Source organism: Pipra filicauda, unplaced genomic scaffold (genome assembly GCF_003945595.2).
Source record: "Pipra filicauda isolate LSUMZ 115617 unplaced genomic scaffold, ASM394559v2 scaffold8_size5757611_pilon, whole genome shotgun sequence".
Lineage (NCBI taxonomy): Eukaryota > Metazoa > Chordata > Aves > Passeriformes > Pipridae > Pipra > Pipra filicauda.
The window spans coordinates 1533567-1557804 of NW_024105087.1; the positions used below are offsets into that span (position 1 = coordinate 1533567).

General features: G+C 40.2%; 1 protein-coding gene across 9 annotated transcripts in view; it reads left to right on the plus strand.

The window, feature by feature from the left end:
- WDFY3 (WD repeat and FYVE domain containing 3) overlaps window positions 1-23449 on the plus strand; it is a 167688-nt gene extending 144239 nt beyond the window's left edge. For all 9 annotated transcript variants that reach the window (XM_027725023.2, XM_039391079.1, XM_027725016.2 and 6 more), the window contains 21 exons: window positions 218-366; window positions 634-754; window positions 1095-1180; window positions 1458-1538; window positions 2116-2170; window positions 2522-2641; window positions 3422-3539; window positions 4693-4799; window positions 5576-5729; window positions 7659-7750; window positions 8085-8297; window positions 10902-11049; window positions 12095-12249; window positions 12685-12843; window positions 14298-14477; window positions 15530-15712; window positions 16346-16442; window positions 17417-17746; window positions 18414-18525; window positions 18959-19156; window positions 19694-23449. In XM_027725023.2, coding sequence (XP_027580824.1) covers window positions 218-366; window positions 634-754; window positions 1095-1180; window positions 1458-1538; window positions 2116-2170; window positions 2522-2641; window positions 3422-3539; window positions 4693-4799; window positions 5576-5729; window positions 7659-7750; window positions 8085-8297; window positions 10902-11049; window positions 12095-12249; window positions 12685-12843; window positions 14298-14477; window positions 15530-15712; window positions 16346-16442; window positions 17417-17746; window positions 18414-18525; window positions 18959-19156; window positions 19694-19814 — 2979 coding nt within the window. In that variant the 3' untranslated portion in view covers window positions 19815-23449. The remainder of the gene's footprint in view (window positions 1-217; window positions 367-633; window positions 755-1094; window positions 1181-1457; window positions 1539-2115; window positions 2171-2521; window positions 2642-3421; window positions 3540-4692; window positions 4800-5575; window positions 5730-7658; window positions 7751-8084; window positions 8298-10901; window positions 11050-12094; window positions 12250-12684; window positions 12844-14297; window positions 14478-15529; window positions 15713-16345; window positions 16443-17416; window positions 17747-18413; window positions 18526-18958; window positions 19157-19693) is intronic.
- The last annotated feature ends 789 nt before the right edge of the window (window positions 23450-24238 follow it).

Genomic DNA, 24238 nt, shown 5'->3' on the forward strand with positions numbered 1-24238 from the left:
AATTGGTAAATAGATAAATCTATATCATACTGAGAAGAATTTCTTTAACTCCCTCCCCAATTGCTAGTTGCAGGCATTATCTCTGATTAAGGGAGAAAATGATAGGATTTTTGCTGTATCTACAAGTGACCAAGGTCTGTGGCTTGTTCTAACAAGGCAATGGTCTGAGCCTGAGCTCATTAATGGGTCTTCTCGAAGTGTTTGCCTTTGATTACAGATCCAGCACATGTACCGCTGTGCCCGGGTCCAGGGCCTTGACACCAGCGAAGGGCTGCTGCTCTTTGGGAAGGAGCACTTCTATGTCATTGACGGATTCACCATGACAGCCACCAGAGAAATACGGGACATCGAGACGCTGCCTCCTAAGTGAGTGGATTAACAGAGTTTCCTCAGTCTTTAATAGCTGAGCAAGAAGTATTTAATGAGATTTTTGAGAAGTCAACTCCAAAACAATGTAAGTTGCAGGAAGAACTCAGGCACAATTTCCTCTGTGCTTATAAATTGCTCAGTGTAGTATGGGATATTGTGAAAATCAGATTTTTCTGTAACTAGACTTACTAATTAAGAGAATAATTCTTTTAATTTCTCTTCTTTTTAATCACTTCTCTCTTGCCTCTTTATGTTGATTTACAGGATGCATGAGCCAATCATACCTAGAGGAGCAAGGCAAGGTCCAAGCCAGCTCAAAAGAACTTGCAGCATTTTTGCATATGAAGATATCAAGGAAGTGCATAAAAGGAGATACCTTTTGCAGGTAACTTGGACACTATATTTGGATTGAGGAGACAACTTTGAAGTTTTGTGACAGTGTTGTCATTTTTAAAAGCTAAAACCAGTATGTAACTCGTCAGTGTTTGGAAAGTGAAACTATTGACTGTGTTGAAGTGTTTAAGTTGGGCATCCTTGTTGGCTCACCCTGGTTATTGTGTGTGTCAGTGAATATAAGTGGTCCAAAAATAAGACATCTGGTTGCGCTAAGCAAAGTCTGCTTCTCCCTAACTTGGTGCCAGATGTAATATGACTAAGCTGGTCTGTACCTGACCTCCAGAGGTGACAAGTTAGTGTTGACATGGGTTTGTCCTCTTTGTTTTCAGCCAATTGCAATTGAAGTTTTCTCAGGAGATGGACGAAACTATCTTCTAGCTTTCCAAAAGGGCGTTAGAAACAAAGTTTATCAAAGGTATTGTAAAATAAGTTGGAACATTTAATATGAGTATTTGCAAATATCTGCGTTGAGCCGTTTTTGATGCCTGGTAGCACCTCGGTGCTGCACGAAAGAACCACTAGAAGGCGCTAAATGCCTTCAGCGAGAAACCTGTCATTTGATTGTGTTGAAGATGTTCTGTAGCGGACTCACAGCAAAGTCTGTAACGGTACTAAATAAACTCTGATTCTCAGGAGATGACATACCCAGGACAGAAACACTAATTGTAATCTCCTTTTCACTGCTGATGCAGGTTTCTGGCTGTGGTGCCATCTCTGACCGACAGCTCGGAGTCGGTGTCGGGGCAGAGGCCAAACACCAGCGTAGAGCAAGGGTAGGTGACTCTGTTCCTCACAAGCTCTAGAGCTCATCAGGTTCCAATACATGACGCTTGCATTAATGTCAGGATTATCTGGGGAGTTTTGCAACCTCCGTTCATAATTGGACATCACCAAAATAAGTAACTAGTGATGATGTGCTCCAGTTACTTTTAAGTGTATTTAAAACAAACACACAAACAAAATGACACAAAATGTCAAAATGAAACAAATGACAAAGAAAATGTCATTGGCAGCATTGGTGTATCCTCTTACTAGTTAATATAGAGTTTCAAGATTAATGCTGTCAGTATGCAGATACAGTCTGAAAAGAATTAGAGTGCTGAAGCCATTAGATGTGTCCAAGTTCTTAAAAATATTTCATGCAGTAGACACCACTGGCACTGAATTGCATGGTTAACATGCATAATTTTTGCAGTATGTGTTTAGAAGTAGAAAAGAGTACTGTTTAAGACCCATTTTTCTAATTGTTGCAATTTACAAGTTTTATTATTGAAACTTTAAATTGTCTTGTGAAGATGTAACCCAGATCTTACTGCTAAGTCAAACAATGCATGTTTTTCTTCCCATTAGGTCTGGCTTGCTTAGCACTTTAGTGGGAGAAAAATCTGTTACTCAAAGATGGGAAGTAAGTATGAAAATTTTAGGGATTTCTACATTTTGTAGTGATATGTAATTAATCAGTACACATAAGTTGCATCCTCTTATTCAAACAACTGGAATATACTACTATAGAAAGTGTATCTCAGCATTTTAGTTTGTAATATTTCATTATATCATCTTCAAATAGGAAATGATTGTGCCATTGAAAATGCAGCTGGGGTGGGGGGAGGCAGTAGTCAAAGTGAGATGACCATTGTAATATTGAAATAAGTTTCATATGTTTGTGGAGAACACTGAACACTGATAGTCTGGCAGTGTAGACATTTGATTGTTGTAAAGTGAAAACTTTACAGTGCTGTTATCTGTCTTCCTTAAGAGAGGAGAAATCAGTAACTTCCAGTACCTGATGCACTTAAACACTCTGGCCGGCAGATCCTATAATGATCTCATGCAGTACCCTGTCTTTCCCTGGATCCTCGCAGACTACGACTCAGAGGTAAATGAAGTACCTTGTCAGCCTTGCCAGTAATCTTTTATAAGTTGGAGGTTTTGCAGATATTACAGTTGGCTCATGCTCAGGTAAAAGCAAGCATGGAACTTTTATCAGTAGTTCTTTAATTCAGTCTATTTTGTTTCTCCCACTTATCGGTGGTAGGGTATGAGAGAATCTTGGCTGTCTCATGTGTGCAGGTCCTTGCCTGTGCTGATTTTACAGATATTACAGTACACAGGTGAGGGCTTGGGATTTGTAGGGAGGCAGTTGTCTCTCTAGGCTGCATTAGTTCCTATAAGCCTTTACATTAGCTTTTTTCTGAATATCCTGAAGTCTCCTAAGCCCACAGAGAAAGCATCTTTGTCCAGAAGGCTGTGGTAGGGGCTACAATGAAATCTGGCCCCATGGTGAAGAATTTGCTTCTGAAAAAGATGAAACATCCTATTAATGTCCTTGTGGTCAGGCATTGCCATCAGCCAGACCATAACGTAAAATATTATTAGTGTGCTTGTCGAGTATTCAAGAACAGAATTAGGGGGAATTGAGGACAGGGTGAGGGGAGCAGGACAAAAGTTATCCAGAGCCCAGATGTGATTTAAAATAAAACACACTAACTCTCTTGGATCAGACTGAAGGACTATCCAACACTGCACCTGCTGTGTGTGTCAAAAGCAAAGATAACAGGCTCAGGAGGTATGCGGCATTAAATATAGTAATCAACAGTATTGAAAGGGTTTGATTTGGTTTGGTTTTATAAAATTGTTGTCTGTTTTGTTTTTAAAGGAACTGGATCTTACAAATCCCAAAACATTCAGAAACCTGGCAAAGCCCATGGGAGCTCAAACAGAAGACAGGTTAGCCCAGTACAAGAAGCGATACAAAGATTGGGAAGATCCCAATGGTAAGTACTGATCCATCCTGCAGGAAGAGCAGAGGGAGGTGTGCCTGTCATGTCATGGGAGAGACTCATGCATTTTTATATTATGAGTAAAGAGGTCTGGATATGGATATGCAGAACTCTACTATGTTTTTTAGTGACTGTCCAATGAACACTGAATTAGAGCAAAGGGGTGTTGGTTTTCTTGCTGTTTGTTTTAAATACAAATGATAGGTTTTGTTTATATGTGAAAACAAAGACAAAACAGTTGCACATTTTGAGGAGTTTAAAACTGTCTAAAGCCTGGAATGGGCAGGCACATGAAGCACAGCCAACTCTGTCTGCTAATACAATTTGAGTGCTGTGTCATGAAAATAAGTACTAGAAAGAATGAGAATACTTCTGCATTAGCAGTATTGTACCTTTTTCATTTCTAATCTTAATGCATGTTTTTTGGCTAAAGAAACAGCAGTATGTTGACTAAAAAAAAACTCAGAATGAGGTGCAATTAAGCTACATATTCATAATTTTAGAGCTTCCTTATATATTGAAAAAAACCTTTTGTATGGCAAAGCAACTCTTCTTATATGTTTTTATCAAAGGCAGAGGCCTGTTTAACTACTGCAGTGCTGTTCTGTATCAAACACAACAGAAGGTGGCAGAGACATTCATTTCTAGAAATGTATCAGTATTTTCTAAGTGTGTTTATAAAGACTTTTCACCAGGAAATTAAGGAAGTGAAAGCTGTACATTATCTGTAGCCAACAATTCTGATATGTATTTCTGCCTAAGGCTTTAATTCCACAGTAACTGATAAGTCTAAAAGTAAAGAAAAATAATTCACAGTTTTTTTAAAAAACGTTTCTTCAGCAGAAATCTCCATAGCTGCACTGCAACGTTTCAATTAATTAAAATAAAAAATGACTAACCATTCAGTACTGCTTTGCAGAGGCCCACTGAATTAGGGCTACTGGACTGCGACCAAAACTCAAGGGATGGCCGTGACAAAATATGAAGCTTTCAAATTTCTGAGAATGAAAATTTCAGATTCCAATTTTAAATGTGACCACGGTCACAGAGTAATTAAAATACAGTACTAATTCTTTTTTTCCAGTCAGTACTGAATTTGTCACCTAACTGCTTTATTTCTTCTATATTTCTGATGTTTAATCTGTAGGGGAAACCCCAGCTTATCACTATGGGACCCACTATTCATCAGCCATGATAGTGGCTTCCTACCTTGTCCGGATGGAGCCTTTTACTCAGATTTTCTTACGGTTACAGGTAAAAATTACATCACTTCATATTTCTTGCCTGTTAGGTATTTCAGACATAACTGAAAAATATGATCAGTCAGCTTTGTTTTCATCAAATATCGTGGAAGAAATACGTTTTGGCAGAGTTGTTATTGCCTGACAGGTTTTTGATGTGTCTTTTAAAAAGATGTAATGAAATACACTTTTTTTTTCCTTGTAGTATGAACATTTTTCTAAATATATGCAGAACAAAGTATCACCAGACAAAAACCAAAGCAGGTTTTGTAGTGAAAAATACTTTGCTGCCCATGCTTTATTTGTATGTTGTTGAAAGAATCATGTGCCAGTTGTTTAGTTCTGTGCTGCAGGTGTTGAAAGATTTTTATTTTAAACCAGTATGTTTATCCAAAGAGACATTTTAGTACTGAGTGTTAAAATAAACAAAAGTTTGCAGGTCCTGGAATTGTTTGCCAGTTTGATGGGTAATGCAGTTTGTAATATTACATGTCACATATTTTCCTAGACAGAAGCCATCAGGCAAAAAAGATTTGTGTTTCTCTGTAAGAGACTGAAGTCAGACTAGATATCTCTTTTCTTAAAGTTTTGTATCTCGGTGCTCTATGTTTACAATTATTGTGTACCAGAAAGTAATGCAGCTGATCAAATCCCTTGTGTTAGAGGAAGAAACGTGCTACGTTCTAGTGTCTTTATTAGGCAGAGGATGCTCTGATTTGCCTTCTTGGTAAAACCTGCTGTGCTGAGAAATAACTCTGATGCTGATGTGCCTCTGTTTCTGTCCCTCAGGGCGGTCACTTTGACCTGGCTGACAGGATGTTCCACAGCGTGCGCGAGGCCTGGTACTCAGCGTCGAAGCACAACATGGCAGACGTGAAGGAGCTCATCCCAGAGTTCTTCTACCTCCCCGAGTTCCTGCTGAATTCCAACAATTTTGACCTAGGTAGGCAGTAAGAGCTTGATAGCATCTCTATGGGTGTGAGAACACTTCCAGACAGTCCAACATGAGATAAAAGCGTGTCGTGATACAGGCGGAACTGAAAGGTGACTTGCACATTCTGACATGAAAGCAAAAGCAGGAGTACTGAAGGTATTTCCTGATACTTTATGTTTATTCAGTGTTGTATTTGCAAGTCTGAATGATTCAGAACTCATCTTTTCACTGGGAAGAGTGTAGCAGGAGTTGTTCTTTCCACTGTGATACCTCAGATTTATCATTTAAGATATTTTCTCAAGCAATGAGTGTTCATTTTCAGCAGTTCATACAAAGTTTTTTCTGAGAATTGCTGAACAAGTCACTGAAATACCCAGAAAGGTTTTTTGTTTGAAGTGGTTTTACTCGATTTTGGGGGGTTTTTTTCCATTCAAAATGCACAGATAATCATATTTTAGTTGGAGTTTCTCTACTTTGCATTTTTCTTCATGTAACTTGCTACTCCATGATGGTGTTCACTATCTTTGTGTGCTTATTTTTTTAAGCTTTGCAAAATCTGTTTGGCAGTCTTTGCTTTTAGAACTTTGTTTTAAAGTATTCCTAATGGTTTTGTTGAAATGTCACAGCTTTTGTGACAGTGATACTCAACAGGAGTCAGATATCACACCTGTTCTCTGTAGGACGTGCATGTTACTTAGGGTTTTTTGTAACTCTTAACAGTGGCATTAAGCTCTTATATTCTGAGCTCTGTGCTGTGAACCTAACAAGCAAAAGAACAAGATCATAACTGAGAAGTCTCACCAAGTACATTTTGGTAATCACAATATGCCCCTATTTAATGCTCAGAGTGGGAATGGGGTTGTCCAGGGCAGGATGAATGTATTGTGCCCAGACCATGCCCAGGGGAATCACCTATATCCTTGGACATGGAGCTTGGGGGGGATACCAGTTAGCTGCTCATTGTTAGGAAATTAATATTTAGCCTGTATTCCTATGATGTGTAGCCATTCTTGTGGGTAGAACAATAATTCCATTACATGACACAGAATGTTTGTATTGTGATGTTCCACCAGGGCCTCTCAATACAGTTTGCTGTTACACTGTCTCATATTGGGCTTTATTTTCTTCAAAAAACACTCATTTGACATGTCATTGCTATATACATGCTAAACAGATGCCAAATACAGGTTATTGCCCTCTCTTAAATTGGGGCCAGCACGTTTATTTCAGTTTTCCTCACAGAATGAGAACAATGAAGTCAAACAGAAGATAAGAAAATGACCCTTGCTGTGCTGATTCCTCTGTGTGCAAAATGGGCAGCTGCTATGGTAGCAGTTCCCAGTAGCAGGGTTGGCTGCTCAGGTGGGAGCTAAACTGGCAGAAGGTTCTGGCTGTGCAGTGATCACAGAGGGCTGTTTTACTGGCTGGTGTTTGCATTAATTTTCATGCATGGCAGTGGATCTTTCCCATGACAGGAAGAGAAAAGCAGAAATTTACTTAAATAGAAAAATAGACAAAATAATCATGTTCCAAGAGCACTTAAAAGAGAAACGTAGAGGTTTTGAATTCAGACTGTACATTACAGCATTGTGAAGACTGAGGATGTGTAATCTAATCAACACCACTAGCTAGGAGAGTAATGTTAGTTTTGAAGACCATATGCTGAAACACTTCTTCAGAAAACTTAGCATGGAATATTTGAATTCTTCTTCCTGCAAGCCGTCTTGCATGAACAACCAAGGCAGAATTTTTCATGTTTTGTTGCTTGACAGTTAAAAACAACATAGTATTTTAAAGAAAATACAAAAATGGCTTCCTTTATGAAAGAAAAGTGTTAGAATTTGAATTTTTTTCATAATATTTTTTCACCTTTGCTGTTGCAGTGCAGTTTCAGTGCTTCTCTCCAAGCTTTTGTTTTCGTTTTTGTCTTTTTAATAGGTTGCAAACAAAATGGCACTAAACTTGGTGATGTCATACTCCCTCCGTGGGCAAAAGGAGATCCTCGTGAATTTATCAGAGTTCATCGGGAGGTAATTTGCACTTTAGTAATGACAATAGAAAGCCTCAGTTGGGACCTTCCGCTGCATATTAATCTAAGCTCAGTTTGTGTGGTCACAGTTAGCAGCCAGTTTGTGAGTTCAGGGTTGATGGTTGATTGTTGTCAAGGTCTGTAGAACCAGGGTTTTCTCCCCTTCCTTTTTGGCCAGGGAGTACATTGAGGCAAGACTTGCTTCAGTGAAAAGCTGTATCAGAACATAACAAAAACATGTCAGAATATGTTCTGCGTTTTTCTTTGTGACAGGTGTAGTAAGCTCAACCCATGACCAGTCTGTCTAGTTTTAATGCATGCCCTTTGAATTTCAGGCTCTGGAATGTGACTTTGTGAGTGCACACCTGCATGAGTGGATTGACTTGATCTTTGGCTATAAACAGCAAGGTCCTGCTGCAGTAGAAGCTGTAAATGTCTTTCACCATCTCTTCTATGAGGGGCAAGTGGACATATATAACATCAATGACCCATTAAAAGAGACAGCTACCATAGGATTCATTAATAACTTTGGACAGATACCAAAGCAGGTATACCCTTTGTAGAATTCTTATTTTGCGGTTAACACTTAAATTGAAATGTGTTAATATGGAACAAGAAGGTGTTTTAGGAGTAAAACTTGTTCTTCCAGTGATATGAAATCATTTACATTTCTGTCATACATGATGCAATGATTAACTTTAGGTTTTCCCTGTGGGATTAGAAATGTCTTTTTTTTTTTCCCCTTTACATCCTTAAAGGCAAAATGAATTATAACTCAACTCTAAAAATCAATATCAAAAAAAAAAAAAGTATGTTCCTGCTGCAAAGTTAGAGGAGAGGAGTGAAAATGTAGTTTCAAAGTAAAGCCTAGTGTTTAGGTATTTTAGGTTATCCTGTAATAAAATTATTTCTATAATAGCTATGCTTCCTTTTTTTACACCAGTCTCTTCACGTTCTACAGGGCTTGGCCACATCTTTTATTTGAAGAATATGTTGCAAAAAAATTAAGACTTTAAATTAGGAAGCTATGACTCTTGTAGGACAGCTGTAGTTGAGATAGATAGACACATTTTAAAGCTTTAAAGTTTTTGTTCTCTTTAAGAGGTTATATTTAATATTACATTTAATAATTTAAAGTTTTACTTTGTGGGGTTTTAGATTTGGGGAGATTGACTGGGGGTTTTTTTTGGTTTTTTTCATTTTTTAATTGTGCATTTCTTTAGAGTCAGCAATTCACTGGGAACCCCACCAATGTGTTGGAAACTTTAGATTCAGCTCTCAGCACTTAATGTTTTAGGACAGCCACGGGATATTTCCTGTGGCAACCCACTGACAGCTGTTGGTCTCTCACAGCTTGGAAGGAAGGCTAAGAACTGTTCATCTGTCTTCTGTGGCTTTTCTCCTTTTCCTTCCTTGCGCTCTCTCAATAATCTAATTATGTAGTGGCTGCAGGGTTTTCTCCTCTTACATAATAACCTGTCACTGGGTTGTGATGATAATCAGACATGGCCCAGCTAAAGCCAGATGAACAGATAGGGGTGGGGCAGGGCAGGGCAGTGGAAGAGCATTGCAGCTGAGTCGAAAGGTCTGCCTGAATCTTCCAATGCCTGTTGGATACGAATGTGGTGAGATCTACCAGAAACTGCATGAGGAAATAAGCTGCAATAAAGTCACGAAACTCAGAACTTCTTCCAGTCATTTTTGGTGGTGAGTGCTCTTGGAGCACATTTTTATGTAACTGTTGAGTTTTTCTGTTACCCTCTGACTTTCCACAGAGGATCCAGGGCAGGCTGTCTCAGGAAAGGGCTCTGCCCTTTTTCACTTCTTTGCTGCACGGAGATGTAACATGGAGACTACATCTTCTTTATCTCATCTCTTACACTAGTAATGCACCTTGTAGTTTGGTTTTCCATTTTAAAAGTCTGTGATGCAAAACATTGCAGAGCTGATGCTACGTTTATAAGAGGGCTCTCACTGACTGCAACGGGCCTGAGATGCCACACCGTGAGGGGCAGAGCAAAATGAATAAGCAAGAGGAACAGTCATTCAAAGGAGGGGTTGGGTTTTTTTGGGTTGCTGGAATTGGAGAGTTTTGAGATCCGTTGTCCACGTGAAACACTGTATGATGGACCTTCTCTCTCAGTCTTCCCATAACCCAGCCAGACAGGAGGCATGCTATCGTTCAGGGAGGGGGGTGGCATGCAGGCTGTGTTGTTATTTGTACCCGGGGGTTGGTACAAGCAGTAGAAACACATGTACACCGTCATAGTTCAGCTGCCTCAGGCTTATGCATGTTCCCTCTGCTTTGGAAAGGCAAACAGGTAGCACATTTCAAGGGGCTCAAAGGAAAACAAGTTTCAGCATTGGAATTTCAGTTCTCCTTTCAGTGCTGTAGTAGCCTCTCTGTGAAAGAGCTGTTGAAATCTTGCAAAATACCACTCAGTGTTTATGTTTGTCAGTTACATATTGTAATACATAGCATCTACCACCTAAGGTGTTTATTATTAATTTATCAAGTGATAAACCTTAGTGTGTGTCACTGATGAATGTGGCTTATTAGAAGCAACGATTGCCTTGTTTAACACTGGAATGGTCACTGAAGCGATAAAATGTAAATTCAGCCCCTCATAATGAAAAGCTATGCAGAAGATAATCAGAGACTCAGATGCCTTTCTTGTGCATGATTGTCATATGGGGTCCCGTTCCACGCCCACCCATGCTGTTACTCTGTTCTTTGGTAGCCTGACCACCTCCAAGCGAGGTGTTTGTGGGACAAACAAGCGAGGTGTCTCCTGTTTGTGGGACACAAGCTTTGTTTCAAAGCCAAAACTTAGCTTTCAGTTTACCCTGGGTTAGAATTTCTTACCGCGTTATGCAGCAGCTTTGGGATTTTGCTTGCTTTAATTCAGCTGCTTTTGCAACTGGGAGCAGCTTTAAAAAAAACTTTGCTCCTTGGAGGATTTCATATTGTTTGTTGAAGTTTTTTTGAAATGACTGCCATAAGTTATTAGTGAACATGAGAGAAGTTAAGTAACGCTTGCTGACCTGCAGAATTTTTAGGAGGTAAATTGGACTTATTCATGGTCTTTTTACGTTTGTGCCCTTGTAAGCCTGTAATTTTTGATCGTAATTAGTTTCTTGATGAATTTCAGCTCTTCAAAAAACCACACCCACCAAAGCGTGTTAGAAGCCGACTGAATGGAGAGGCTGTGGGAACCTCTGTGCCTCCTGGTTCCACAGGTGACAAGATTTTCTTCCATCATTTGGACAACCTGCGGCCATCTCTTGCTCCAGTGAAAGGTAAACTGTAAAGCCACAGTAATTGTTCCTGTTTCATCATCTGAGCATTCAGAGTTTCAGCAAGATAGTCCCTTTTCATCTTTTGCTTAGTTCTGATATTGCTACTGCCTGTAGTTTTGTGAGAAGGGCAAATTTAAAATACTCTAGCGGTATAAGATTATGTTCTTAGCTGCTTTAAAGTGTACTTGGGAAGCACCAGTTTAATATAACTTTGTTTAAATAGAGGGATAAAATGAGGCCCAAGCACCTCTTTATAGAGTTTTAGTTTAACAAACAGCATTCAGGGTATGTTGCTTCTGGGCCTGCACTAGCCTCAGTTTTTGTGATTTTCATGGCAAAGGCTTCTTTGTTGCAGTGCCAAGAAATACTGAGAAGTATTGGCAGGAAAGGGTGGTGTTGGTAGCTGCACTGAGACAAAAGAAGGTGGTTTTTGACTTCATATTTGACATTATACTGAGCAAAAGTTAATTGTCTGTGAGGCAGGTAAATGCTCTACAGTGATTTCTTTCCTAGCTGATTAAGTGACTGTGCCTGCCTGCTGCAAAAAGAGAGGATGTACTATTACACAGGGCATAGTAGGGCTTAAGTGTAGACTCTGAGTCAGGAAATTAGAAAGGACTAATCTATATTTGCAAAGCTTGGGGAAAAACAAATAGGACACTACGAGCTGTAGTCAGGAAAGCAGCTTGTGGGAATGCTTGTCCAAGGTGTTGGAATCAATATCAAAAACTTATTTTTATTTGTGTCAAAAATGTTGCAATCACTTTTAATGACCACAGGCATCTTGTCTGAGGAACACCTTGTGCAGCCTCACAGATAGCATCAGAGCTGTCTGTGGTCCTCAGAGTATTCTTGGCACTGCTGGTGGTGCTTAGGTCTGCGTTTGTTAGGAGTGAAGCAAAAGTTGCCATCACTGCAGCTGAAACAAAGATTTGTATAAATAGCCAATACAGAGACCTTGCTTTTGCAGAACAGCAGGTACTTATTGGGATCAGATGGTATTTGTCTCTCCCAGCACTAAAACATAACCCCATCTTCTTTTTAGAGCTCAAGGAGCCTGTGGGACAGATCGTGTGCACTGATAAAGGCATTCTGGCAGTAGAACAGAATAAGGTTCTCATCCCACCTACCTGGAATAAAACCTTTGCTTGGGGCTATGCAGACCTCAGCTGCAGACTGGGTACCTACGAGTCAGACAAGGTTGGTAATCTGAAATCTGTTTCGGTGCTGAATGTACCAAAGCAATTGGTACTCAATAGTGGAAAAAAATCCAACAGTGGAAATTCCTTTCACAAGTGAATGAAATAATTTTGTACTGCATAAGTTTTTTTGCTCCTTACCTGGTTTTCTTCATTGGAGTGCTGGCAGAATAACATAAACCAACTAATAATAATTTTTTTACAGGGTCTGCAAAACATGAATGAATTAAATCTATGCAATTAAAACTAATATTACCTCAGGAGGCGTCTTAGAGAGGCAGAGGCTGGAATTGCTTGTGTTTGAGGAAAAACTGAATAAGGGGTAGCAGTGATATCTTAGTGACTTAATGAATGTAAGGTGGCAGTCAGGTTTTTATTTTTATCCTACCAAATACTGGTCCTGCAAGTAATTCTTCTTTGTTTTCTTTATTTTTAGGCAGTGATTGTTTACGAATGTTTGTCAGAATGGGGTCAGATACTGTGTGCCATTTGCCCCAACCCCAAACTTGTTATCACTGGAGGAACAAGCACAGCAGTGTGTGTGTGGGAGATGGGTGTCTCCAAAGAAAAGGCTAAAGCCCTCACACTGAAACAGGTAAAATACAGTAAAAATACCTTTTATTTAAATTAATGTTACAGGATCAAAGTTATTATTTCTCCCTTAGTAACCTTTGAAGCCATGAGTCCAGCAGATCTTTGGAGAAGGGAGGAGTCGAGGTACAGATCTGCATCGAAAGTGGGCAAAATGCATCTTTAAAATTGCATCATATTTAAGGATAGTGGAACACCAGGAGGTTTTGGTAGTGATGTTAACAAAATTGTACAGGTGTGTTCTCTGAAATGATCTGCTTTATTGTAGTGTTATATGTACCCCCCCATCTAAAAACTGTGTCAGGAAGGATGGTGAAAGGAGGTTGCCTTAAAGGTTAATTTTCCTCTTTTTAAATTGTTTTTTTTTTAATTACTTTTTCTTTAAAAATATGTATGTTCAAATTACATTTCTGTGCAAAACTTTTGTCTTTCTGGCAATAATGTTTGTGGAGCAGAGTATACTTCTTTAGGATCACCTGAAGTTTTTTCTTGCTTTATTAATTCAAGACAGCAAGTTCTAATCTAAAGCAAGCAGCTGTGCTTTAAAGTCAGTTGCAGCTAAGTGCAGAGAGGGTTTTTTGTGTTTACTAAGGAAAAAACAAACAAAAAAATCACAAAATGCACACACAAACAAACAAAAAAACCCAACCCTAACTAAATCCAAATATTCTAGGAACTGTGTGTAATTGTTATAGGTAGTTAGGTTGTAGAGTGTTACTGTTCCTGTTGGCATCTTAACAGAAGGACTTTTTGTTAGAGAAAAGTTTTCACTCAAACTTAGGAAATTTAGAGAATTATTTAATAACTTCCCTTGCTCGGTATCTAACAACTGTACAGAGCTGTGTTTCCAAAGTATTTTACTTCAGAACAGTGCAAGATAAAACACTGTATGTTAAATTTCAGGGTAGTATATCGAAGGCCATCTACTGTACTTCAGCCAGTGATTTGTGACTGAGTATGCTGCAGTTAAGCCTAAAATATAAAAGTTGGGCCTAATATGAGTAGACACTTGTATTTTTCTCCTCCTTCCAATTGACTTTGCCTTTTTGGTTGCAGCTCTTTCTTCTCTCTTTTATCTTCTCTTAAACATCAACAGAAGTTTATAAAGGAGCCATTAGTTTCTGTTTTCAGATTGTAATTTCAGCTGCAGCCTGGAACACATTCTGACCCTATAAACAGGCTACTGCTGCAGAATGGTTTTTATCCAGTGGAAGGCTCTATGCCATTAGACTCTTGAAATTCTGTTTTGACAAAGTACTTTTTAAATGGGAAAAAAATTATTAGTCTATAATTTTCAATTATGAAAATAGTTATCAACTGAATGCTTGTAAGGCAGCTGCATCTTCTGATAGCATATTCATGTTACATTATCTGAATCTTCCAGATAAGAGGGTTTAATGTGCAGTTTTTGTGCTCTCTCCTGATTTCAGCTTGTTCCTCCTGACTTGTGTTTTGCAGGCATTACTGGGTCATACTGACACTGTCACATGCTTAACAGCATCGCTGGCTTATCACATAATTGTGAGTGGGTCACGGGATCGCACCTGCATCATCTGGGATTTGAATAAACTCTCCTTTCTAACGCAGCTTCGAGGTCACAGGGCTCCAGTTTCAGCTCTCTGTATAAATGAATTAACGGTAAGAACCAAATGCCACCCATTCAATGCCATTCCATGTGGGAACAGTAGCAAGAGTCGGAAATTGTTAAACCGAGGAAAAACAAAGTGGGCTCTTCTGTTAGTTTGTCAAAAATCATATAAATCACCTGAAAACTTAATTAGCTGGTTTAGGAAATAATTTGTGTCTTTTGTCCAGAGTTACACATGGATTCATTCCATGCAGAGTAGCTTGAGCTCGGGAGAGGTTATTAACAGTGCTGGAAGCAGTATAGCTAGTGTGACATTCAGAATGGGTTGTCAAACCTGCCACAGGAGCTAAGAAAAGGTTTTGATATGTGACCTTGGCTGACTTCTCTTAAGCTTAACGTAAAGGAAGCAGAAGATACCTTGGGTGAACCTGCAGTGCCAGTTGTAGTGGAAATGGACACATCCTAAAAGCATGTATGCCTGGTGGTCCTGTGAGTTACACGTCATCATTTATCCAGCTCCCATGCATGGTCAGCAGGGCTGGATGGACCCTGTTGCAACTGGAGCAGATGTAGTGATTGAAATCAAGACAAAATGGGGCTGTAATGCACAGAGGGGGGTAGCAAGAGGCGCAGCTTATTAGCTGTTAGTGGTCTGGTTGTAGTGTTACCAGTGCTTTAGACTGCAGCTCCTGTTTCCTCTCTGCACTAGTTTTGACTGTTCCCAATAAGGAAGCAAATGAAATTTAAGGTGGTACATGTCTGTGAAAAAGAGAGGCGTCAACATTAGCAGAGTCTTTGGAAACTGAGAAGGGAAAGTATTGAAAATGTGCTGTTGGATTGTTATGCTGTGAATAGTGGAGGAATTGGTCAACTCACTGTACCCTGTAAATACAACAAATAGGTTGCTACTAAGTCTAATTTTCTAGGTATAATTAAAAAAAAAAAGGCATATAATCCTAAAGGTTTCTTCAGGTGACCAAACTCAACTCGACTAAAACTTCTTGAAAAGTGCCAGCCTGAACTTGGCTGAACTTGGTTTATGATCGAACCTGGCTTATATTTTTGCTGAAGACTTGTATTGAGGTGTTATTTGTCTTTGCAGGGAGATATTGTATCCTGTGCTGGCACTTACATCCATGTGTGGAGCATTAATGGCAGCCCTACTGCAAGTGTCAACACTTTCACTGGCCGAAGCCAGCAAATTATGTGCTGCTTTGTGTCAGAGATGAATGAGTGGGATACCCAGAACGTCATAGTAACGGGGCATTCGGATGGAGTCGTCCGGGTAAGTACCAGGAATCGCCGCTTGGAAAATTAAGTTTACACCTTAGTAGTAACAGTATTTAGAGAAGCCATGTCTATCCAACACAGTGTCCTGGCCAGTACCAAAAGCAGTCCTGCTGTACTTGGGTGTTTCACCTGAGCAGTTCTTTCTCCCCTTCGATGCACCCATTGGGATGTGGTAACTAGGAATGGTCAGTAGCAAACATCTTCCTTCCTGCTCTGTTTTGATCACATTTTGGTCACTAGCTTTTGTGCCTGGAGGTTGTAGTTTTTGTTCACCATTTTTGTTTTACATAGCCTGAGACATTTCAATTTGTTGCCTAGAAAGAAAAGAGAAACTTAGTGTCATCTCTGATCAGTGTGAGTCTAACCCAGTTTTCAGTACTTTCGTGTGCAGCCTTGGGCTTGCCGTAAACAGAGTCTGCTGGTGAGATGGCTCTGTGGAGTGGGTTCAGGCATGAACACAGATGTCCTTTTATAGTATCTAATCCCCAAAATCAAGGGGATGTGACCTGCCTTGCATGCTACCAGTGCAAATATACAGTTCTACTCACCCATTTTAACTCTATAAGTAGCTCAGAAGAAAGACAAAAGTTCAGTAAAGTGCCACTTTGCCTATCCCTTGTCCCTCCAGTTCTGGCGGATGGAATTTTTGCAAGTACCAGAAACACCAGCTCCAGAGCCTGTAGAGATGCTGGAAATGCCAGAGGATTGTCAGGAAGCACAAATAGGTATGTTTTGTATTTGCCTTTTATCTGATCTTTGCTATGTGTAGGTGAAATCCTGTGGTTACAGAGTGCAGAATGGATGATGGAGATTTTGTCTTAAAAGACAGTAGGCACAATAAGTAGAGTATCTGAGTTTTGTTCACCACCTTGCCCAAGGTAGTTTTATGTTGCTGTAAGTAAGAAAAAGTGTTGCCCATCATAGCTTTTTTCCTGAAGATGGAACTTTTCTCTGTGTGGTTATTTGTGCTATTGGTGAACCCAGTAGATGCTACCATTGTCCAAAAGCTACATATTCTTTTAGTCTGAAATGGAATTGTAGCATAACAACAGAGTTAAAAACATCTACTGATGGAACAGCATGCTGTTTAGGCAAGCAGGGATATAATTTTCCCCTGTTGGAAGATTTTGGTCTGCGCTTGCTGATTGTTTGCCATCTCATTTTCCTCTTACCTTCTTCACGTTGAAGATATGAGATCCGGATCCAAATCCAAACCATGATACTCTTTAGTAATCATTATATAAATGCAACTTTCTTTTTCTGTGTCAGTGGGAGTATAAATGTCTTTGGTAGTTGCTTTTTTGTATTAACAAATCTGCATCATATTTTTCAGTCAGACAGTTTCAGCATAGCTGACTGTGCTTGTGTAAGTTTTGCTGAAAGGTTTTGCCTACTTGAGCATTTTTGAAGGTTTCGCTCGTTGTGTCTGTCATAGCCTACCTCAGGTGGACTGTTGCAGGAAATAACTTCAGCTAAGGAGTGTTGTTTTCTGACAGACCAGTGCAAAAGGGATGAATAGTGGGATTCCTGGCAAGAGCTGAATCTTTGCAAAGGCTTTGAGATGCCAACATGCTGTTTCCCTCTCGCCATGCAGTGGTGGTACCTGCTGGGTTGTGGGCAGTGGCAGTATCTGAATAAGGCAAAAGCGCAGGCCGTGAGCAGCCTTGCTATCAACATCTCTCTTGTTGTGTGAATCCAGGGCAGGAAGCCCATGAAGAGGACAGCAGTGACTCCGAGGCAGATGATCCATGCATAGGCCAGGACACAAAACTGCCAGAGAGCCAGAGTCAACCAGGCAGCACCAGCCACAGGCCTAGGTCATCATCCAACAGAGCAGCAGCAGCGTGGTCAGCAGACAGCGGCTCTGATGACTCCAGGCGTTGGTCAGACCAGCTCAGCTTGGATGAGAAAGATGGTTTTATCTTTGTGAATTATTCTGAGGGACAAGCAAAACTGCATCCCCATGCTCAGGTTAACCACCCACACCCCAGCTATGCTGAAGCACGGCACTACAGCAAGCTTAAACCAGGTAAAAAAAATTGGGCACACTGCTCGGTTTTATTCCCTAGTGTAATGTTATACGGTGTGGAATATCCCTTAGGTTGGTTTGATTCAGCTGTACACCTTGTACCCCCTCCCAGCTTACTGCACACCTCCAAACTCCTGAGAGGGGATAGGCTGCAAAGTGGGGAAAAAGACACTCTGCAAGTACTACTGTAAAATAGGCAAAGCACTGGAATGTCATCAAAACTGTTGTAGTCACATACCCAAAACGAAGCATCATATGACCTTTTATGAAGAAAATTAATGACAGTTGGAAATCTAAGTCTTTACTTGAAAAATACAATACAATGGTTAAAATAAATTAAAAAAAAAAAGAAAGAAAGTGAGGCTATGCCAGTCCTTTCCAGCTTTGGTAAAGGGCTTCACTGTGTCCCCATTCTCTGCAACTCCCAAGTGGACTCAGAGAAACTGGAGGCTTTGTGCATTGTTGTGTATCCTCTCCAGCATACACGCATTGGAGAGCAGTGGAAAACTCTGTTTTCCCTGAGTGAAACTTGAGCCATAGAGAGTGATCTCCAGCGGGACATTTTTTCTTTCTGCAGAGTTGCACGTAGAAGTGTTGGGGGAGGAGGGAACAAAAATGAGAACCAACAAGTTTACTTTATCCCTTCCTCCTTCCCACTCATTTCTAGGATACAGATGGGAGCGCCAGTTGGTGTTTAGAAGCAAACTAACTATGCACACAGCATTCGATCGCAAAGACAACGCACACCCAGCAGAAATCACTGCACTCGGCATCTCCAAGTGAGTAGCTCACAAGCTATTGCTTAAAACATTTTTGGGTGTTGTCAGCAGGAAGTGTCAGAATCACAGACTGAGTTGGAAGGGACGCACAAGGATCATCAAGTCCAGCTCTTAGGTGAATAGCCCATACAGGGATCAAGTGGTACCAACCAGCCGTTGCTCTTTGCACAATGCTGTTTTGTGACACTTCTGTTTGGGGCAGCCTTCTTCAAGAACTGAGATTAAAACAGTGAAATAAGTAGATTTATTCAGCTGTATTATGTTACATAGAGTGTTGTAGCTCCGTTTCTCAGTCAGACCAGGCTAATTGGCATGTGAGTTACTATGCAACAGTTCAACATCATACTGTCTCTGACATGTACAAACAGCCATCGGTGCCTGCGTGTTACTGTGCCAGAGTTGTTGCAGGAATGCTTTTGCTTTTTTCTTGCAGGGATCACAGCAGGATTCTTATTGGGGATGGCCGGGGCAGGGTGTTCAGCTGGTCTGTAAGCGATCAGCCGGGTCGATCCGCAGCTGACCACTGGGTGAAGGATGAGGGGGGAGACAGCTGCTCGGGCTGCACCGTCCGGTTCTCACTCACTGAGAGGCGTCACCATTGCAGGAACTGTGGACAGCTCTTCTGCCAGAAGTAAGTCAGCCAACAATCTCCTTTGGGCTCTTTTCCATACAGAATTTTAGGCTGGGTAAAGCTGTTGCATGCCACGGAACTCTGGCAAAAGATAGAGGTTTCCTTTACCGACTTAAACTGTGTGCAGGACTGTAAGGATGCTGATTTAGGAGCCACTGGAAGGCAGCCTCAGACAGGAAGATGTATGACATGGAGGCTGTATGTGAGTTCCTCTTATCCATGAACTGAAGTGGAAGTCTCCTTTCTGGTCCACTGGGTCAGAGATGGTATTTCTAGTTTCATCTCTGTAGCTCTACGTTGAGTCTAAACTGGTGACAACAGCTGTTTCTAACTGTCACTCAGAGTCACTGCACTGATTCTGTGGCAATCGTATGAGTTAAATTCTGCTTCTGCCATGTTGCATTGCATTTCCATGTCAAGATAAGGTTGGAAGTTTTCTGGTGTTTGAAATCATGATGACAATTTACACAGCTGGATAGAAAACGCATGGAAATGGAGAGGACCTGTGTTAAGCAATGCTTTATTTTTTCTCTCCAGGTGCAGCAGGTTCCAATCTGAAATCAAACGACTGAAGATTTCCTCACCAGTCAGAGTGTGCCAGAACTGCTTCTACAACCTGCAGCACGAGCGGGGTTCAGAGGAGGGGCCCAGAAATTGATGGAGTCCCAGCAAACGGAGACCTCATCCAGCCCCGCTGCCACTCCAAGGACTAGTGAGAGCACCGTGCGGTGATCGGAAGGGATTAGAATATTGTCTGTTTACACTTACGTTTATACTGCGTTTTAAGCACTAAAAGTAAAAAGGGATCATTGAGTTGGTTTGTGTTGACAGAAGGTAAACGAGGCTGACAGCAAAATGAAGAGCAAGGCCCAGGAAGACATGATTAGTAACCGCAAATCCAACAGAACTGTCAACCCCTAAACCTATGTGACGTGGCTATGGAGAAAATCCTCACTTATCCTAAACACCCCTTCTTGTCTTGTTTTTGTAGAGCTAGTCATCTTATTCGGGGGGAGGGGGAGGGGAAGGCTTTTTAGAAGATAGTTGTAAATCTGCCTTCTTCGCAAGCAACTGTGTATATTGTAAATAGGTATAATGGCCTTTTTATCTAAATATGAACTTAACTGCCTGTTACATGGGACTTCAGATTAACCACTGTACTTTGTGTGGCATCTTTATCTCATCTATCAATTTAAATACGAATGTTTAAAAAAAAAAAAACAAACCAGAAAACTCGAAGGCATTATGTGTATTTCTGTTAAAAATCCAGTCTGTGCATGTTTGTTCTTTCAGTTGCCCACAGTATCTTAATTTAAGTGAGGCTATTCATAGAATTACATGGATTTTTTCAAAAAAAAAAAAAAAAAAAAAAACATTTTTGAGAATAGGAATTTGGAGTATTTTATTCTAGCTGTAAGATAACCAGGAACTAAATTGTACACTTGTGTTGCATTTTATACCAAACTATTTACCACCTCAGTGTTGTTCATATTTAATAAGGCCTCTTTTATACATATGTCAGAGCTGCAGTTTTATTAATTACTTACTGTTCGTTAGCAGCTGATTCATGCAGTGCAAGAACCAGCTTTTACCTTCTTTAGTCAATAGCAATTGGCTTGCAGATAGGTACAGAATGAATTCCTTGTGCATAAAACTTAACCGCTGTTGTCCTGTAGCTTGTTTGCAAAAAAAAGCCTTTTGGAACAATAGGCATTGCTCTAAAACAGGGTCATATTTAGTCATGTCAGAAATGCTTCTCGGAGCCCTCTCTGTCTTTCAGCACATGGCATCAACTTGAGGACAGCAGTAGATTTCCATTATGGTTTTTAAGTTCCAATATGAATTTAATTGCAGTATTTTTTTACTACTATGTCATTTATTTTGCACTACATGTGGGATGAAGTAGAGACACTGATATCCACTGGGATTGGAACACGTACATTGCATAGGCCCATGGACGTGGACTTAATTTCTGCATGAGGTCTTGCCAGTGGGTTTTTGGTTGGGTGAGGGTGGAGAGGGAGGGCAGCGGGCAGGCTGGTGTTCGGTTTGGTTTTGGTTTTTAACGTATGTGTATATATTTTGTAAATGGGTGACAGACTGATCTAGGTATATTCACAATGGATTCTTCTAAATAGCAGTAGGGATATGGCCCAGACCAACAGAAGACAGGTGGCCTCGTGTTTGCTCTGTTACTACTTCAGTGAGTGCCATCACTCACAACTTCACTTGGAATGAGTTGGGCAGACTCTGGCCCTGGGATGGCAAATAATCAAAACCGTTGCTGTTATCAGAATCACACCATCAAAAATGCCCTCTGTGCTGGTGTGAGCTCCTTCCGAGAAGGTCCTTGACACTGTGGGGGCACACCTGTCTTCTCTTGATTTGAACTTTTAGCAGTGAATAATTTGTTAATTCTGACCACTTACTATTTACCCTGGTATCACATGTTTATGCACTGAAGGTTAAATATGTATTTTGATACTTTTTTGTTTATTATGTATGTGCTGGTCTGTAAAATGAGATATATTCCTGTTTTGGTATGTATACTAGGTCCCCAAATGAACAGAAAGGCTTCTCTAGAGCCCTTGCACACTGTTGAGTAAATGCAGGTTTGTTGAGCTTAGCTGACCCAAATTTTGGATCCAAAGAGTGATGGTCAAGTAGCCACACTGCCTGGCTACCCTACAGATTTGACCCTAAAAACAGGAAAAGGTCCTTGGTAAGCATGTGCAGAGCACTGGAATTTCTGTGTTCAACTGTTCTCTCTAACGTTGCCTTCACCCTTCCCAAAATGATGCAAAACCAGCATAGTTCAGAAGACAGGCTAGTGGCCTTAATGTTTTCCGTTTGAGCAAAAGGCTGTTTCAACAACTCCTAAATGCCTTTGAGTCCACAGAGCTTTTCTTCCCCTTGCCTCCAGATTTCAAATCAAAGCCAAATTTAAGGAAGTCTTCTTTTCTGTGGACTGGAACTTGTACAGCCACATAATTAAACCCTAATAAAAACAAGGTTATGGCAGTAACACTGATACAATCTTAAAACTAGAAGCAAGCAGTTGGCATGTAGTGCTAATGCAGGCTCACGGGGGCAGCAGGCCATCGATGCAGAGGTAGGTGGTCAACTGCATCCAGCACGGGTGGTGTTGTGCACCTTTGATGTTTGGCAGCGTACTAAAAAAAAAATTCATTATTCTTTACAATTTCCTTAGTGTAGAGGTCCCAGTTTACATTTTGCAAACAAACCAGCACAGCCCTCTTACCTAATTCTTCAGTTGTGCTGTTCCAAAAAACCACATTCTTTCTTGCTGGAGGTGGAGGGAAAAAACACACCTGCTCGTATTTCCTCTGGCAGCTGGTGCTGTGGGCAACTGTTGTGTTCACGTGGGAGTGGGTTTTTTTTCCATTTCATTTGAGCTTCTAAGGCAAATACTTGCTTTGTTTTCCATGTAAAAATCTGTTGAGCGAAAATATACTCATGTACACTAACATTGGTAGACTATATTCTCTGCAAGTACCTCACATGTCTTCTCCTGCCTTGTTCTTTGTAGTAAACTTATCCATGTACTCTTAACATTCGTATGTAGTGTGCAACTGTAATGTCATGCTTTTGAGAGGGGGTTGGCTGCCTCCAGCCAACATTCATCAGTTCAATAGCAAAACACTTTAGATAAGTTATTTTGCACTTTCTTATGTATAAAATTGGTAGAAACTTATATTTGCTTTGTATCATTTAAAGACTCCTTTTGTTTCAGTAAATGAACTGTGTATAAAATACTTATGCAGTTAAAACTGTTTTTAGAAAGTATTTTTAATTTCAGCAAGTTTGGTTACTTGTTGCATGACTATTAACACAGCTGACTTTTTGTGTCAGTGCAATGTATATTTTTTTTGTCCTGTTATTAACTTGTAAGCCCTAGTTAAATGGCCATTTATTTGTACAGCATCAGGAGTAAATTGAAGATAACTGGCTAAGACTGGAGTGTGGAATTTTGTACTATATTGCAGAATCCAATATCTGTTTTTTGGTGGTTACGTAAAAGGCCTGACGATTTACTATCTAGTGTGCAATCTGTGATATCTGAATGTTCATTGTATATTTGTCTCCAATGCAAAAAGGTAGAGTAACACAATTACAACAATACATGATTAAATGCAATAGTTCAGGTACTGAAGTATTTTTTTTTTCATTTCAAATAAATACCTGCTATTTACCACCAAAAAGCTGGTTTGCATTTGTTGGAAAGATGCAACATTTGCAGCTGAATAAATGTTTTTAACACGGGAGTGGTAACTAATGAGTAACATGTTTCTGTATTATCACCAGGAGTAAATTTCTATTGCTTGTTACAGTTTTGCTTTCTGAATGTGGGTATGGCCATCCATAATGATGCAGCATGAAATAATGTCTTAGTTTATTCTTTTTTGCTTTGTGTCACTGTAGAGTGTGAATTAAGAATTTGAAGATGTGTAGAAGAATAGGCTCTGCCAATATAGAGAAAGTAGACAGAATAATTATGTGTCATACTCGGATAAGGACAGTGGAAAAAAGGAGGTTGTATCAAAATCCAGTTTAGATCATCTTCCTCAAGGAGAGAATAACTACTAGAGCAGAACTTGACCTTATCTGGTAAGAAATAGCCTAAGATCCCCAAATGTTGAAGCATTTTTCTAATTCTTCAATCCATTTTTATACCTTTTTCTAAGCTGGTAATGCTAAAGAATGTGAGGTTTTGTGTTGGCAGTTAATTATGTGCCAGCACTGGTGGCCACGAGTTCATCTTCCAACTAAAAACTGGGTTTTAATGCATTTGGGCCTACCATGTTCCTTGGCTGATGGGCACCAGACCTGACAGTGTATTCTTGGAATTTGATGGCAGGTGATTTCTTTAGGTGTAAAAGAAAAGGAACACCTACCAATGAACTTAACTGTCTGTGTGTACTGTGTTTCACATGGACTCCTTCTGTGAACTCTTGGGTCTTTTTAGTTATACTTCGGTGTGCTCTTGAGCTGTAGTTATAGAAGCCATTTTCATGGCCCTTCCTAAGTCATGTCTTGGTTATATGCGATTGGTAATGTCCC